Below are 18,500 nucleotides of genomic sequence, written 5' to 3' on the forward strand. Positions count from 1 at the left end.
GAATAATATGTAAACAAGTAACAACTAAGGATGTGAAAATAGAGACGCTACAGAAAAGGTTAAAGGATCTACGATGTTGAATCGTATGGTTGGGATTACTGAGAATCTACCCCTATTAACCAATAATGCCTTGACAAAATCAATCTTATTCTTCATCTTGGAAGAGATCTAAAACGACTTGCTTCTTTCGAGAGCAAGACCTCAAGTTGCCTTTCCTAAAGTGATATATGTCTATAGGCCTTTAGTACGATACCCAACACTGCTTTGTTTTCTTTTCGTATGGAATGTTGCTCTATGTCTAGAGATTGCTACAAGTATTCAGTTGACTTGCTCATATCATTCAATTTTGATTTAACTAGCCTAACCTTGTCAGTATTAGATTAATTTCACCAACATGTTGCATATTCACCTATGTCTAGAGATTACACACATGCTATTCATAAATACCATTGAATGAAATAGTAAATTAAAAGTAATAAATAGTAAATTAAAAGTAATCTAAGTCGTGGCGAGTAATAGAAATAAAAGTTCCATCAGGTAATCCCAACCCTATGAGATTTAGCTCATGGGTTGGTGAATAGAATCCAGATTTAAAATAGTAATCAACATCATTTCCTTAAATCAGATTATGAAACATAAAATAAAAAATTAAAGGTAGAACCCAGGAAGATAGCTTTTGCCTGTCCAGCCTAAAATCTGGCTACAAAGTGTCTTTCAATGACCAGGAGGAACTGCCTTCATCTTCCCTTTTACGTCTCTGTCCTTGTCGCAATCGCTACCCTCTATTTTCATCTAAGGGATTTTTCCTTCCAAAAATGACTCCCTAACCATCTACTCCCCTCTTGTTGGGTTTTATGCATCTTCCCTTAGAGTAGGCCCATCATCCTATGATCGCATGATCTTTTTCCTTTTTTTTTAGCCTGACTTTTCAGGTACACTTACAACAAGGCTGATAATGGTTAAGTGTTTACTGGGTCATTTCCTAGCATTGCCACGACATTCATGTTGGTAAATTTTCCAACCTTTTTCCATGAAAAAGTTCACTTCTTTACTTCTTTTCCTCACTCTACACCTACCATTGAACAAACAAATGATTCCCGCAAACAATTAGAAGTAACATGTAATAACATTTAAGCATAGTCCAAACCTTTTAATGCAATTTCTTAAAAACACTAATGGAAAATCTTAAAATGCAACTAAACTTACCTAAGTACATGAAATTAATCAAGTCTAAAGGCATAAAATATATCTCTTTTCAAGAGTTAACACACCCCCAAACCTGAGTTATTGCTTGTCCTTAAGCAAGATATGCATGAATGCATATATGCAAGACTTTGCCACCGCACATAACCACCTTGAACTGCCAGTCTACTTAAAGAACAATATATACATCAGTTCTCAACAATCTTCTTTTCCAAAAACTTGTTCAAGTGTTAGAGGTTTGCTCAACAAAGGTAGTGCATAAAATTTCATCCTAAAAACAAAATTTACTAAGTGCTCATTTGTGCTTTCTGGACATAGCAAGCATTTCCAAATTCACTTAGTTTATTTGTTAGCTAAACTCAATTTGCTTTAAGCCTACTCAAATTGTATATATGTGACACCCCAAACTTGACCTGGACGGACCGACCCGAATTCGAAGCGTTACATTAGCCACCTAAGCAACTCTCCGGCTAACGACCTCCCAAGACACACCCCAACCTTATAACACCTCAATCTTATCCATTTATTAGTTATTTATTAATGCGGAAGCAATTTGGGAACAAATTTTATACTTTTTATAAGTAATTTAACCTAAGGGCATTATTGTTATTTTACCACCTACGGTTAAACTAACCCGAATTTAGATCTATACATTTACCAACCCTCCTTTAGTCAATTTATGTAAGCCCTAAAAGTTTCATCTTAATTCGAGTTTATTTTCTATGTCTAATTCAGTTTTTTATCATTAAAGACTAAATCGTAACAATTTCAAACTATCAGTACTATACCCAAATATTAAATTGAGTGCGTTTCTAAAAATTTTTACCAATTACAAGTCTAATCCTAAAATTTTATCAAGTTTCCTTATCATTTAAGGCTCTAATTAGACTTATCAAGTTGCATGACTAATTTGTAATTTAAACGGACTAGAGAACCAATTTAAAAAGATCAAAATTCAAACCCCCAATAGTCCACTACAATTTTTTTGTGCGAAAAATTTGATTTTAAACCCAATTTTGAGTATTTTAATGGCCAATTAAACCCGATTTAGCTACAATTAAATATCATACATATTCATACACCTTCAATTGAAATTATTAACACCAATTAAGCCTCAATTAAATAGAATTAAAAATTCAATTTCATGCATATCACCCACCGATTAATTCAAACATGTGGCGTACCTTAGTCGCTAGTAAACCACTCCATGGAAGCTTCATTTAAACAATGGTTATTGTAAATATCAATCCTCACACATCGTGTTATCAAGCAACAATACACTGTAGCAACAATACACCGCAAATTATTCAATAATCAAACTCAAACATGCATATATGATATTATAAAACCATCCAAAATAAAAAAAAATGTCCAATATCCAAGTCCAATTACAACCAAAATTAAACTAAGTCCCGGAAGTTTCACAATGCCTGATTAACATCTCTAAGATGTGAAACTAAATCTCTACCGAGCCTTAATCTCTTGGAACTCTCTTGCTCAGCTCCTCAATCCTGTCAGTTAACTGCACGAATGTGAGGGTATGATCTTAAAAAGCTTAGTGAATGTTAATAAAACAATAAGTAAATTAGTACCCAAATAATGCCCATGCTCGCGTTATAGGACCTTTGGGTAGCACCATCGGTTCCTTGTTCGAGCTAGGTGGGTGTCGAGGCGTGCTCGCATCAACTACTCCCACAGTATAATCGCTGGTCTTACACATGAGTTGAAAAGGTAGTGTCCATTCCAGAATGAATAAAATTGGTGATGTTATCAATCGTCTTTTCATCTCCTCAAAAGTGATGAAACAAGGTTCACCAAAATTGAAAGGTCTATTTTGTTCTAGCAAGGTGCACAAGGGTTTTAGATATCTTCAAAAAATCCTTAATAAATCTTTTATAAAATCCCGCATGACCTAGAAAACTCCTAATACCCTTAACACTGGTTGGAGGCGGTAATTTTTCTATCACCTCAATTTTTGCTTAGTCAACTTCAATCCTTTATTGCGATGTCTTATGCCCTAGCACAATACCCTTCACGAACCATGAAGTGGTATTTCTCCCAGTTTAAAACAAGATTTGTTTCTTCATAGCGGCACAAAACCAATTCCAGATTTTTCAAGTAATCCTCAAAATCATTGCCAAACACAGAGAAATTGTCTATGAAGACTTCAAGAAAATTTTCCACCATGTCTGAGAATATGGCCATCATACAATGCTGTGTATTACATAACCCATTCCACGAAATGCAAAAGTACCATATGGACAAGTGAAATTTGTCTTCGCTTGGTCATTTGGAGCTATGGAAATTTGATTATATCCTGGATAACCATCCAAAAAAGAGTAAAAAGTTTTCCCAGCTAATCTATCCAATATTTGGTCAATAAATGGTAAGGCAAAATGGTCTCTCCGAGTTACCTTATTGAGTTTGCGGTAATCCATGCATACTCTCCATCCCATGATAGTGCGAGTTGGAATAAGCTCATTATTATCATTGCTGATTATTGTGACACCTCCTTTCTTAGGCACATATTGTATAGGACTCACCCATGAGCTGTCAGAGATCGAGTAAATATTACCAGCATCGAGCCATTTGATAATCTCTTTCTTAACAACTTCTTTCATGATTGGATTCAACCTCATTTACTGTTTAATAGAATTGCTATGGCAATCCTCCAGTAAAATTTTATGCATACAGATAGCAGGGTTGATTCCCTTGATGTCGACAATTGTCCATCCTAATGCCTTTTTAGATCGTCAAGTACTTCCAACAACCTCACCTCTTGATCGGGTGTCAACTTGGTAGAAATAACTACTAGAAAAGTGTTATTTTCTCCCAAATAAGCATATTTTAAATGCTGGGACAAAGGTTTCAACTTCAGTGTGGGAGGTTCGTCTATAGAAGGTTTAGGAGGCTTGAAAGAGCGATCTGATAAATCCAAGGATTCAAACTTCTTCCCTAGTTTATCCACAAGCTTCTTGGCTTCTGCAAGTTCACGAAGGTCCTAAAAAATTATTGCGTCACTTCGCTCAAGTGAGTCTTCATCATTATCAAAATTAATGTGGCCAAATCTCATGAACTCCTCCAATACTGTTTCTGATGCGGTCTCGACCGCATCATGTCACGACACAATTTGACGACATTAGAATTGGCCCAAGCATGAGGGGCCTAAGTGCAAAATGAAGTTTATATCTCAGTTGTTAATTTGGTTGCTGGAATTTATTGAGCAATCAAGGATTTCGGTATGAGCATGCCATGCAATTCCAAGCTCAAATTTAGGTCAAATTTAGTTTGTTTTAACTTAATGTTTAATTGCTAGAATAAAAGAGTAATTCGGCCTAGCTGGTTAATTTAATTAGTCTAAGTTCCATAAATATGTCATGGTTTAATCATCAATAATTAGAGTTTAAATGTGTCAAAATCTGGACATTTTAATTGTGTTTTAAACTTATTAACTTTGTCCAATTTCATACTACATTATTACTTGTTTTAATTGGGACGGCATTCATACATGCTGACCTATTAAATATGTTCTTATTTGGACAGAATTAATACGTGTTAAAAATTCAGATTTATTAAATTTGTATTAGTCTATTACATCTTTAATTGTGTGTTTAATTAAGTGTCTATTGTTTTCTATAGGTCCGGTTGAACATACATGTTGTTATAAAATTCGGCTAAACATACATTGGAGTCATTTAATTGAGAGACATGGACTTGGATGTGCATGAATTTTGGAAGTTGTTCTTTTCGCTGGACATCCATGTATCTTCCAGGTTCATCAAGCTAATTAATGTGGAAGCATATGCATGTACGGTGGGAGTTGTTTTTTCAGCTGAACATCTATGCATAATTCGATTGAACAATCATGCATGTTCAGATTCAATGGAGTTATTTAATGCGAGACAATGCACCTAAATGTGCATACATTTGTAGCTGATCAATACACCCTTTGCTGCACAGCCAACCCTTCAAAACCCGATGTTCACACTTCAGTCCATTCCTTTCCAAGAGTTCACACTATTGACCATTCGGGCGCCTCCATTCCCATGCAATTGTTGTTCATGTATTCGGTAGCTTCAAGGGAGCTTTTATTCAGCCATTTAACACCTTTGACCGAATCCTCTAAATGCATTTACAGCTCAACCATTAAGTCTCCTCACATTGGCTACTCGGGAACACCACAAGACAAAGCACCAAGTATGTTCGGGCACTTTAATAGACAATCGATTATTAAAGTCATACATTGGATGTTTTCAGCTCAAATTAAGTCAATAGATTGCATTTAAGATAGAATTATTCATGTGGCTATTCAGCTGGACTAATGGCAGCCTATAAATATTTTATTGTAAATTGTTTGATGTTTACACAACTTAACTTTGAAATTTTATGGTTATTAAGCTTAGTGAGTTATTCAACTCTTGTTATTCGTTTGAGACTCGATTGACTTATCTAGCTCCGTCTAGTGGGGTCAACCCGATTCTTGTTTGAACTTATCACTTCCTGTTAAGTGTGGCGTTCACCCATATACCATAGGTTCCTATCTCTCTAGATAGTGGGTATTGGTTTGATATCTTTATTCGTTACATTACTAATTGTTCATATAAGAGCCGGGTCAATAATCACTTATGGTATTGGTTCATTCTTAAACAATTAGTCTAAACTCAACTTAATTAAACTATCCATCTATCACCTATCTTGTACACCGACCAACTTTGAAAACATAATACTTAGCCTTCAATTTACTTTACTTCTCAATTTATGATCGGGCATTTATGCAACTCGTAATCATCTCTGAGCATGATTACGAGTTGATATCAGATCTAGATAAACCCGTGCTCAGAGATGATTACGAGTTGCGTAAATGCCCGATCGTAAATTGAGAAGTAAAGCAAATTGAAGGCTAAGTATTATGTTTCCAAAGTTGGCCAGTTTACAAGATAGGTGATAGATGGATAGTTTAATTAAGTTGAGTTTAGATTAATTGTTTAAGAATGAACCAATACTATAGGTGAGTATTGACCCGGCTCTTATTTGAACAATTAGTAATGTAACAAATGAAGATATCAAACCAAGACCCACTATCTAGAGAGATAGAAACCTATGGTATACGGGTGAATGCCACACTTAGCAGGAAGTGATAAGTTTAAACAAGAATCGGGTTGACGCCACTAAACAAAGCTAGATAAGTCAATCGAGTCTGAAATGAACAACAGGGGTTAAAAAACTCACTAATCTTAATAATCATAAAATTTCAAAGTTAAGTTGTGTAAACATCAAACAATTTACAAGAAGCTATTTATAAGCTGCCACTAGTCCAGTCGAATAGCCACATGAACAATTCTATCTTAACTGCAATCTATTGACTTAATTTGAGTTGAAAACATCCAATGTATGACTTCAATAATCAGTTGTCTATTGAAATGCCCAAACAGACTTGGTGCTTTTCCTTGTAGTGTTCCCGAACAGCCAATGTGAGGAGACTTAATGGTTGAGCTGTAAATGCATTTAGAGGATTCGGCCAAAGGTGTTAAATGGTTGAATAAAAGCTGCCGAATACATGAACAACAATTGAATGGAAATGGAGGCACCCGAATGGTCACTAGTGCGAACTCTTGGAAAGGAATGGACTGAAGTGTGAACATGTAAACAGAAAAATATATAGGATTTTTCCTATGTAATTTATCAACTTTTTACTTAAATCCATTGTTAAAACTAAGTAATGTCTAATAAATTAATGAAATATGTGAAAATAAGAAATTAGAACATGGAAATTATTAAAATGTGATTTTATGCTTTATTATATAGTTTTCATGCAATAAATGGCTTATTTTATATTAATTTGAATATATTATATTTTTTAAGACATAAAGTGGGCCATGCATGATTAAATTAAATAATAAAATATAAAATTATATTTAATAATTCATTTTAAAATATTTCATTAATAATTTTGGTTTTAATTAATTAATTAAATTGGATAAATTTTATTCTTTGATCCTCTAACTTGTTGATTTATTCTGGATAGGTCTGATAGCTTTGCTGGATTACAAAACCGTCCAAATTGGAAACGAAGTTAACCCAATATTCGGCTACACATGGATTTCCATTTAAACCGTTCTTTGGTTTAATTGCACAAGGTCCTTGCAGTGTTGAAGAAATTAGAGATTTGCCTAAAGATTTACGATTGACCGAGTCTCAGTCCTGAGTTGGGTGGCATCCAAAATTGCTTAAAAATCAAGCAAAAATCAAGTCAAAAGCCACCAAGCATGGCCGACCACAATTTGAGGGGATTTGAAGGGGTTAACATCAACTACTTTTAGCAAACTATCCCCCTCTCCTTACCTATAAATAAGACCCTCTCATTCCTTCATTCATCATCCCTCAAGCATCCCTCAATCATTCCTCATTCATTCTCATCATTCATCATTCTCTCTTTTCTCCAAATTCTCTTAGCCTTTTCCATTCCCACACCTAGCATCATCTCTTCATAGAGATTTTAGCAATTAAGCCTCTTAAAGAACCCTTGGTCAGCCACCTTGGAGAGTCGTCAGCAAAGGAGCAAAGCAAAGGAACGAAGGAGCCTCAGAGTCTTATAGGTGACAGCCACTCTGAATTGGGTTTAATCTTCTTTTTCTTTAATTTAATATAAATATGTTTGCTATGTGTTCTTTGTTCTTGTTTACAACAATGTTAGCTTAATTTTATTTAAGCTAGGATGATTGTTTTGATTAAATAATGTTTATTTGATTCATGCTTATAATGTTTGTGCCTCAATCGATCATGTTTTCAATTAAAATCAAGTCTGTATTTCGTTCATACGTGATTGAAATACACCTAAATTAGCTAAGCGATCCTGACCAGACGACGACTAATGGACACATAATTGAAATGTGCATGCTCAATTTAGATCCTGACCCAATTAAATTGGAGGTTGCATAACAACTCTGACCAAGCTCTGTTATTTGCATAGTTTTTAGATTTGTGTGATTAAATTGTTTCAAGCCTGACATGTCCCTGTTACCTCACACAAATGCTAAGAAACCCTTAGTAAATAAGGATTAGTAAAATGTGTATTTACTAAGTAAAGGATTCCGAAAGGACCTAATGTGGTTTCCAAACTCATGAAAGATCGAGTTGCCATGGAATGTCTTTTCGAATGTTATTAAGCATGTTGATAATAAATTGAGTTTGATTAAAGTAATTATCCTAGTTTATTTATGTTATAATTGTTGCAAATTGTGTTTAATTTTACTAAAATCTATTTCATTCATATAGTTTGCATACTTAGGATAATTTGGATTAGGGATCAGTGCATTTAGTTTAATATATTTTAATCACCACTTCTCAACTATATTGTGTTTTTATTTACCAAATTGTTAATATAATTTTACAAATTAAGTGACTTAGCATAAATGCAATCCCTGTGGAGACGATAACTCGATACTTACTTATTACTTGATAACGACTGTGTACACTTGCACAAACCTATGCGTTACAGAACACCAGGTTTTGAAGGGTTGGCTGTGCAGCAAAGGGGCTTAGTTCAAAGATCATTCATTCTCTTGTCGAACGGTCACATAGGGGCATTGTCTCACATTAAAAAACTCCATTGAATCTAAACATGCATGAATGTTCAGCCGAATTATGCATAGATGTTCAGCTGAAAAAATAACTCCCACCGTACATGCGTATGCTTCCACATTAATTAGCTTGATGAACCTAGAAAATACATGGATGTCCAACTAAAAGAACAGCTTCCAGAATTCATGCACATCCAAGTGCATGTCTCTCAATTAAATGACTCCAATGTATGTTTAGCCGAATTTTATAACATGTATGTTCAACCGGACCTATAGAAAACAATAGACACTTAATTAAACACACAATTAAAGATGTAATAGACTAATACAAATTTAATAAATCTGACTTTTTAACACATATTAATTCTATTCAAACAAGAACATGTTTAATAGGTCAGAATGTATGAATGTCGTCCCAATTAAAACAAGTAATAAAGCTGTATGAAATTAGACAGAATTAATAAGTTTAAAACACATTTAAAATGTCCAGATTTTGACACATTTAAACTCTAATTATTGATGATTAAACCATGACATATTTATGGAACTTTGACTAATTAAATTAACCAGCTAAGACCAAATTACTTTTTATTCCAACAATTAAACTTTAAGTTAAAACAAAATAAATTTGAGCTTGGAATTGCATGGCATACTCAAACCTAAATCCTTGATTGCTCAATAAATTCTAGAAGCCAAATTAACAACAAAGATTTAAACTCAATTTTGCACTTGGACCCCTCGTACTTGGGCCAATTCTGATGTCTTCGAATTGTGTCGTGACATGATGCGCCTGAGATCGCATCAGTTTCTATCAAATCAATGGCATGACATTTTTCATTCTCATCAGTGCATTTCAAGGCATAGAATACATTGAATGTAATCTGCTATTTATTTACCCTCATGGTCAGATCACATTTCTGCATATCGATTAAAGTCTTGGCTGTAGCAAGAAAGGTCTTCTAAGAATAATTGACACATATTTATTAGCTTCACATTCTAAAATAAGGAAATCTACCAAAAAAATAAACTTATCTACTCTTACTAGTACGTCCTTAATTTTACCTTCCGGATGTGCGTATGATCTATCAGCCAGTTACAACGTAACCATAGTAGGTCTTGCTTTCCCAATTCCCAGCTTCCTAAAAATAGACATAGGCATTAGATTTATACTTTCTCCTATATCACATAATGCCTTACCAACATACTGATTTCCTATTGAACATGGGATAGTGAAACTCCCTAGGTCCTTCAACTTTGGAGGTAATTTATTAGTCAACATCGTTGTGCACCCTTCAGTGAGAGCAACAGTCTCAAATTCTCCCAATCTGCACTTCTTTGACAATATATCTTCCATAAATTTCACATAATTAGGCATCTACTCCAAAGCTTTAACCAGTGGTATGTTGATGTGAAGTTGTTTAAGGACATCTAGAAATCTTTTGAGCATAGCCTATTGTTTACAGTTATGGAATCACTGAGGAAATGGTAGAGGTGGCCATCCTTCAAGTTGCAGACGCTGTTTTACCATAGGATTTCCATCAGCAAGATGATATGATTCTTATGCAACATTCTTTTGTTTAGCTTTTCCAAACGCAGTGTGATTTTTAGACCTTTTTGAAGTATTTCCATTGTTACAATCTGATTTCCCCTCTCCTACCATGGCATCTTTAATGATTTTATTCAACTGAGTCCCACTTCTGAGAGTAATTAACTTACAATGCTCCATCCATTGTGATATCAAATTTTTAGTATCACTTGGTAGAGCTCCTTGTGGTCTCGAACTCAAAGCATTTGCTATCGGCCCTATTTGATTCTCAAGAGCTCAAAAGGATGCAGCTTGACTGTGAATTACAACATCATTCTTGGCAATATACTCTTTCAAATAAGCTTTAATAGATGATGATGATGCAACTGATGTCTGACCTTGTTGGGCATTTTGCCTCATCATAGGTTGAGTATAACCAGGTAGTGCACTAATGGCATTCTATCTTGCAGCATTGTTAAAATTCCCTGCACCTTGATTATTCCAACTAAAGTTTGGATGTTGCTTCCACCTTAAATTATACGTGTTGGAATAAGAGTTATTGTTCTAGTTGAAATTACCCATGTAACACACAGATGCTGGGTTCAATGGGCATTCGTCAAACTCAAGGTCTTCACCACAATAAACACATGTTGGCTCGACTGCTTTCATCTCCTGAACTGCAGTTGCTCTCTTTATTAAATGTTTTGTGTTCGTGTCGTGAAAAACTGTTTGGCAGATTGCACACACCTATGTGGAAATCCCACACACTCGTGTGTGATAGCTCTAGTTTCCGCACACCCGTGTCAACAGGCACACGCCCGTGTGAAAACCACTGCACCTATTTTTGCGAAAAATTAGTTTTAAATCCCAATTTTGCATATTTTAATGACCAATTAAACCCAATTTAACTACGATTAATTTAACATATATATACATACAACTTCAACTAAATTTATTAACATCAATTAAGCTTCAATTAAATACAACTAAGTAATTAATTTCATGCACGTCAAATGTCGAATAAATCAAACAAGTGGCGTACCTTAGTTGCTAGTAAACCACTCAATGGAAGCTTCAATTAAACAATCATTAGTATAAATTTCATGCTTCACACATCGTGTAATCAATCACCATGATATCAAGAAACAATACACCATAAATCAGTCAATAATTAAACTCAAACATGCCTAAAAATTATTATAAAACTATCCAAAATAAATGTCCAATGTCCAAAGCCTATTTCCAACCAAAATCAAACTAATTACCGGGAGTTCCACAATGCCTGACTACAATCTCTAAAATACGAAATAAAGTCTCTAACAATCCTAAATCTCTTAGAGCTTCTTACTCGGCTCCTCAACCTCGACAATTATCTACACGAATGTGAGGGTGTGAGCTTTAAAAAGCTCAGTGAATGTTAATAAAAACAATTAGTAAATTAACATTCAATTCATGCTTAATTCACAACCAATCATTCACCAATTGTCAACCAAAAATAATTAAACATGTCAATTTAATTTCAATAAATATTTTCAATACCAAAAATAAATTATTCATAGCATTCAATCATAAATTAGTATAGCAATAATCACACAAAAAATATTGACATACACTTCTCATGGCTTAATCGGGTGATCATACATCAGATAAATGGATCTCTAAAGTCCCAAAAATATCAAATGCAGTCCACCGAGTTGAGCGGGCCGAAGCACACGCTCCCTTATAGCACCTCAAATAACGCATTGAGTGGAGACTCATGCTCAGCACTCCCTTATCTCCTCAAAAAAAAAAAAATTAGTCCACCTAGAGCCATATGCTCACAATGTCACAAATAAAGGTCAGTACCCACAAATCCTATGGCATGCCAACTATATCCAATGGATCCACCATATATGTTGCTAATATATTCAGTCAAACATAACATATAAATTAGTCATTATTGTTTTCAATTTAATGTGATAAAATGATTATGTATAACTTGTGACATAGACATTTAGCATCCAATTAAATCAAGCAACTCATTCATCAATTTCCCATGTTCAGTTACCAATTGAAACATCAACATATCATGATAAAAAATTTCAATACACATGCTTAAAATCAACCTTAAAATTAATTTAATTCAATAACACAACACCACCCAAAAACTCACTTACAAATTCAATTTTTTCACATTAAATACCAATCTTGCAAAATTAACCATTCATCCATAATTAATTAATTTTAATCAATAATTAAGGTAATAATTAAACATAATTGAGGGTCAATTTACCAAATTGCCCTTAGAAACACTCACCACAACAATTTTATTCTATCACAACAAGTGATCAGCTAGGAAATTTTGAGCTTCAATTCTGGTTATCCCGGTCCTCTTCAAGATTCAGAGCTTTAACAAAGGTAAAGTAGACATTACAACCTTTCCAAAGCTATATTAAACACTATTTTTAATTAACTATGCTAATAGAAATTCATTCACAAATATACCTTACGGAATTTGTAACATCAAGTCAAAAACTCAATTCCTCACAAAACCGACCTCTCCAGCCCTCCTAATCACTTTCATACATCAATACTAAACCAAGTACACATAAAATAAGCATCAATTTCACATTTAAATCAATTTCACAAAAATTTAAAAAATTAATTTAAGAAAATGACGAAATTTGAATTTCTTCGAATTACCTCACAAATCGTGTTTAATCTTGATAAATAAAACCAAAAACCTTTTAATAGGTCCATTTTGAGTTGGAACATCCATTGATTTGTGGATTTCTTCTTAGAATTCAGGATCCACCATTAAAGCACCTTGAGCTTTTGAAGAAGATGACATTGATAAAAAAATCCTTTAATTGACTCTCAAATCATGTAAAAATGTTTCTAATCTTCATAAAAACAAGTTTAGGAATAAGAATTACTTTTGATGCACTTTAAATCCTTTGACTGAAAATCTTGATTCAAGAATCTTGAGAAATTTTAGAATATTTTTGGCTATTTTTGACAATAATTTCGAGTGAATTGAGAGAGTATTTTGAGAAGGAAAATGGTTGGATATATTCTCTGATGATAGATCTTTAGAACCATGCAAAGAAAATGAAATGTATAGCTCTCTAGCCTGATGTAAATGGTGTGAAAAGTAGGCTAGATGCATTGTTTTTAAAACTAAAACAACCAACCAGATTTTAAAAATTGGGAAATTTGCCTAATGGCCACTCCCACATTTCCCTTGTTTTACTATTAAATCCTTTCCCTCCAAAATTCTAAATTTTAAGGTTTATTTTCCAAATAAATACTCTAAATTTTCCCTTGTTTTACAATTAAACCGACTTAATTAATATTCAAATTTAGCTCAAATCCCAATAAAATTATTTTAAATTCTTTTTCAACCCAAATTAACTATTCTCACTTATAATTACTTAATTACTTTAAAATGTATTTTCCAAAAATATATTTTTTTGAATTATTATTTAATCAATTTTAGATGAAATTAACCTCCTAAATTAAATTAAAAATTACTAGAAACCCTATAAATTCCTAGTTTCACACTCAGAACCCGGAAAATATACCCGAAACTACTAAACCCAGTTTAGGGATATCACATATTTGGTGTTGATTTGATTCGAGAAACTGAAGAAAAGGTTAAAGTGATACGTGAAGTTTGAGAGCGGCTTCTAATTGTCAAAAATCCTACGTGGATTTGAAAAGAAAAGATATAGAGTTTCAAGTCGGCAACAAGGTATTTCTAAAAGTATCACCTTGGAGGATAGTTCTCCGATTTGGTCAAAAAAGGAAGCTTAGTCCAAGATTCATCGAGCCGTATGAGATCATTGAGAGGATTGGACCAGTAGCTTATCGATTGTATCTGCCATCAAAGTTAGAAAAGATTCATAACGTATTTCATGTACTGATGTTACGACAGTACCGATCAGATCCTTCACACATAATTTCACCTATAGATGTTGAGATTCAGCAAGATATGACGTATAGTGAAGAACCGATCAAAATTCCAGCTCGGGAAGTTGAAGAATTGAGAAAGAAAAGTATAGCTTTAGTTAAAGTTCTTTGGAAACTACACAAAATTGAAGAGGCTACCTGAGAATTGAAATAAGCTATGAAATTGCAATACCCGAACCTATTCTCTGGTAATATTTTTGGGGACGAAAATTCCTTTAGGGGATGAGAGTTGTAACAACCCGTTTTCAATGATATTGAAATAATGATTTTTGGGACCACAAATTTGACGAGTAAATTATTATTTTATTATTTTAATGTTAACGAGATTTTATTAAGTTTGTATTAAAATTTTGTTAAGAAATTTTAATGTTTAAATGGTTAATTAAATGAACAGGACTAAATCGTAAAAAGTGTAAAAGTAGAGTTCTATTATTTAAAAGGGCTAAATGACTATGGAAATGGAAGTAAATAGACTTAAATGGTAATTATACCATTCATAAGGTTAGTGGATAAGCATGACATGGTTTTATTGATATTTTGGAAATGTTTAAAGGTTAATATGGTAATTGGTAAATGAAACATAAATTAAATAAAACAAAGGTTACTTCAGCTTCTCTAATTTTTTTCCACTAAAAATTCAAAAGAAGAAAAAGCTTTTTTTGTGTTCTTAAGTTTGGCTACTTCAAGCGTGTGCACGTTAGTGATTTCAACCCCGTTTTTAATGATTTTTATGTTTTTGAGATCGTTTTAGCTTAATTTAGCAAGCCCGAGGTCAATTTGTGACACTGTTAAAAGTTGAGGGTTATGCCATGAATTTTCTTGAATTTATTTTTATGTTAAATGGTAGATTATGAATCTTTGTTGAAAAATAAAAAAGTTTTGTTAAGTGATTTTTGTTGAATTTTGGAATTAGAGACTAAATTGTTAATGGTATAAATTCTAGGGTTTTATTGTGAAATGATTATAAGTATGGGTTTTTTCAAGGTCCCTTGTATGTTTGATTAACATGGATTTAGATTAAAATGGTTAAATTTTAAGTTATAAGATCAATGACTATCTATTTAGATCAAGATAAACCACGTACGGACCTAGATTGAGGCAAAGGAAAAGCTTCAGATTAGCTCGATTTAACTTATACGCCCTAACCATTAAGGTAAGTTCGTATAAATGGTTATCATATTAATGCTATTTAAATCATATTTTATTAGGTTATTTATAAGGTGAATTGATCAATGTATAAACAAATCAATGTTGTGACGGTTAGCGAGTCCCGGTTGAACCTTAGAAATTCGTAAGATACAAATGACATGTCATTAGGGATTTCATGTTTCGGGTGCTGGTCTTGAATGTCCTACTGATGGCTAAGGTCCTGCATTTGATGCAGATACTCCACAGCTCATGTGAGCAGGCCCATTTCACAGCTCGTGTGAGCAATGATGTAAAGGAAAGGTTATGGTTATATGTAAAGGCACACTTCGTGTGAGCTTTTCCAAGTATCCAATGAAATTCTAGATGGTTCAACAGACATGAAAAAGGATTGAAAAGATAAGTATTCAAATGGAATCAAACATGATCTTATGGAAAGATTGCATGAACTAATTGATGTATTCCATATGGAAAATGACTTATATTATGGTTGGTTCATTTGATTTATGTGCAAGTGTGCTAACTTGTGTATTGATGGTGATGTATAGGCTGATGCCAAGCTCATGGTTTGGGTTATATTATACTTATGTTTTATATTATGCAAATAAAATGGTAAGTTATGTTTTAAAGTTATACGAGCTTACTAAGGATTAATTGCTTATGTAGTTTCTTGCCCATGTTTTATAGATTATCGGAAGCTTGACCGGTATGAAAGTTTGTCAGAGATCTATCACACTATCTAGCATAAATATCGGTAGTTTTTGAATGTTTTGGCCAAGGTTATAATGACATGCATAGGGTGAACTATAATGGCCTTTTATTGAATGTTTAGTTAGTGATTTGGCATGTATAAGTTGTGAAAGTTAACTTGGTTTGCACCATTTGATGCCTTATTAAATTGTGCCATTTTGGTTATCTTATTATGCATGTTTTGAATGACTTTTATGGTGATGTGATCCGGCTCGATTGATTGAGTCGATTCACTTGTTTGCCCGATCGTCGACGAGAAGAGTCATTCGTTTGGTGAGAAAAATGGATTTTGATTAACTTTAAGCGGAAGTTGGAAAAAGGGTTCAAAGGATAGGTGAAGTTTGATGATTGATGTTAGGTTTGGGTTTTACAAGAAAAATAAAGTTTATAATTTTAAAGTTAAAATGGAGATGGTAAAGTGTACTCAAGCTGAAGAACAATTCAATACTATATGAAGTATTGCCCCGGGACTTATGTTGCTTAAGGTGAATTTGATGGATAGTCGAAGATGGACCTTGACCCGTTACCTATATTGAGGTAAGAACCAAAGGTATAAAGAAGGTGGGGAACGCCACACCAGAATGGTGATAAGTTCAAGGAGTCGAGTTGATGCCACTAGCGAGCTAGATAAGTCAGAACGAGACTCGTACGAAATAGGATAGGAGGATACCTCTCAATCAAGTTTTCAATAATCAAATTCTGTAACCTTTTACAATAAACAAGTAAGCTATTTATAGGCAAAGACTAAGCTAGCTGAATGGGCAACTTAATGGCTAAGAATTCAGCCATGAATATGCTAGAAATTTCTAGAAAGAAATAATTAATTTGTTGAATGTGCATGAATGAAGCATTAAAAATTCGGTTCATGTCTGGAGATGATGCATGGATTGACCGAATCATCATGTTGCTTCACTAGATGCATTCATGCATCCTTAACCTTGAAGAATCTCCATAATTCCATGAATGTGCAGCCCTTTAATGATCCTACATCTCCCTTGGCTGAATGAGGCATTAATGTGCCTAAAATACTTGAATGGTCATCTTGAAAATGCATGAATCATGCATGAAACGTCCCATGTACTTTCCCCCATAAATATGATCCATGAATCTTCAAATACATGAACTTTCAACAACTCCCTCTTGCATGAACGTCCCAAATGCATGTGTTACTTTAAATGCCATCCATTGAACCTCAATTGTGCATGCACACTCCCATACATTGCACCAATCCGCTCATGAACTGCGAAGAAATAACATCGCAAGTTAAATGCATTTTCGATACATTAAATTAGCAAGATATGAACTCAATAATTTGCACATTAAATTCGCCATACATATTAACAAATTCAGACATATTTAAACATCATAATTAATTAAGTATTTAATTTAGATATAATTAAAACACTTAATTAATTATTTGTCCGATTTTAACAAATCAATTAACTTAAAATAAACAACTAATTCAACTAAAGACAAATTAAATGGTTTATTTCAAAGAAAATAAATGCAAACTAAAGAAAGCTAAAATAAGCTCATTGGGTTAAAATTGAGTGAATTGATCTCGAATGAGTGACTTGAGCTCAAGTGAGTCGGAAACGAGCTAAACAGAGCTCAACGAGAAGAAAATGAAGTAATTCAGCTCGCATGGATTTGCAAACAATGCTTAGGGAGCTGGTCCAAAAGTGTGCCCGAGGCGTGGTCGTATCATCCCCTCCCTCTTTAAAGCGATTTGTCCCCAAATCGGGCCATTTGCTCGTGAAAAATCGTTCAAGATTTTGATAGCCACAAATGGCTTGGATTGAAAGAAGCTCATTCGCATACCCTCCCTCTTTAGAAGGGTACCACCTCACATCGTTACCTATAAAAGAATAGAACGAATTAGTAACACGATGAAGGTTAAGCACAAAGGAACTTTCCAAAATTTGATTCACAATTCAAACAAATAAACCGATACTGTGGTCAAAATAGAAATTGTTCTTACCATTTTTTCGATAGAAACAAACCTAAATCACAAAACAATCGAAAGGCATAATCTCAAGGTCGAATTACAAAATCCAAGCCCTTTTAACAAGAACAAAGAATAATAATCTCCGGTCAAAACAAAATTTTCTCTTGCCATTTCAATTTGATTTGGCAATTTCATGATGACTTCATAGAAAGAACACTAAGCAACTCAAAATCATTATCATGCAAAACATGTTCGGATCTTTTAGACCATAGTTGAGAACAACCTCCTAAACAAAATTTTGATTTTGACTTAACAAACCAACAAGATTCACATGTCTAATTTTCAAACTTAAAGACAAAGCATCATACAAACAAAGATTGTTTACATTCATTCAAAC

At 33.6% G+C, this 18,500-nt stretch overlaps 1 protein-coding gene across 1 annotated transcript; it reads right to left on the reverse strand.

The window, feature by feature from the left end:
• Positions 1–3,213: 3,213 nt before the first annotated feature.
• Positions 3,214–3,842, reverse strand: LOC105781480 (uncharacterized). Its single transcript, XM_012606020.1, has 2 exons — positions 3,618–3,842; positions 3,214–3,417 (listed from the first exon to the last, which is right to left on the reverse strand). Exons 1-2 carry the CDS (start codon positions 3,840–3,842, stop codon positions 3,214–3,216), a joined length of 429 nt encoding a protein of 142 aa, XP_012461474.1.
• Between the last annotated feature and the right edge of the window lie 14,658 nt (positions 3,843–18,500).

This window comes from Gossypium raimondii, chromosome 13 (genome assembly GCF_025698545.1).
Source record: "Gossypium raimondii isolate GPD5lz chromosome 13, ASM2569854v1, whole genome shotgun sequence".
NCBI lineage: Eukaryota > Viridiplantae > Streptophyta > Magnoliopsida > Malvales > Malvaceae > Gossypium > Gossypium raimondii.

What these genes read in the sequence shown, in the direction of transcription:
- LOC105781480 (XM_012606020.1), bottom strand. Translation starts at nt 3,842, where the DNA reads ATGAGGTTGAATCCAATCATGAAAGAAGTTGTTAAGAAAGAGATTATC. An exon ending in ATTACCGCAAACTCAATAAG is followed by an intron (nt 3,418 to 3,617) that starts GTAACTCGGAGA and finishes TGTAATACACAG; the next exon opens with CATTGTATGATGGCCATATT.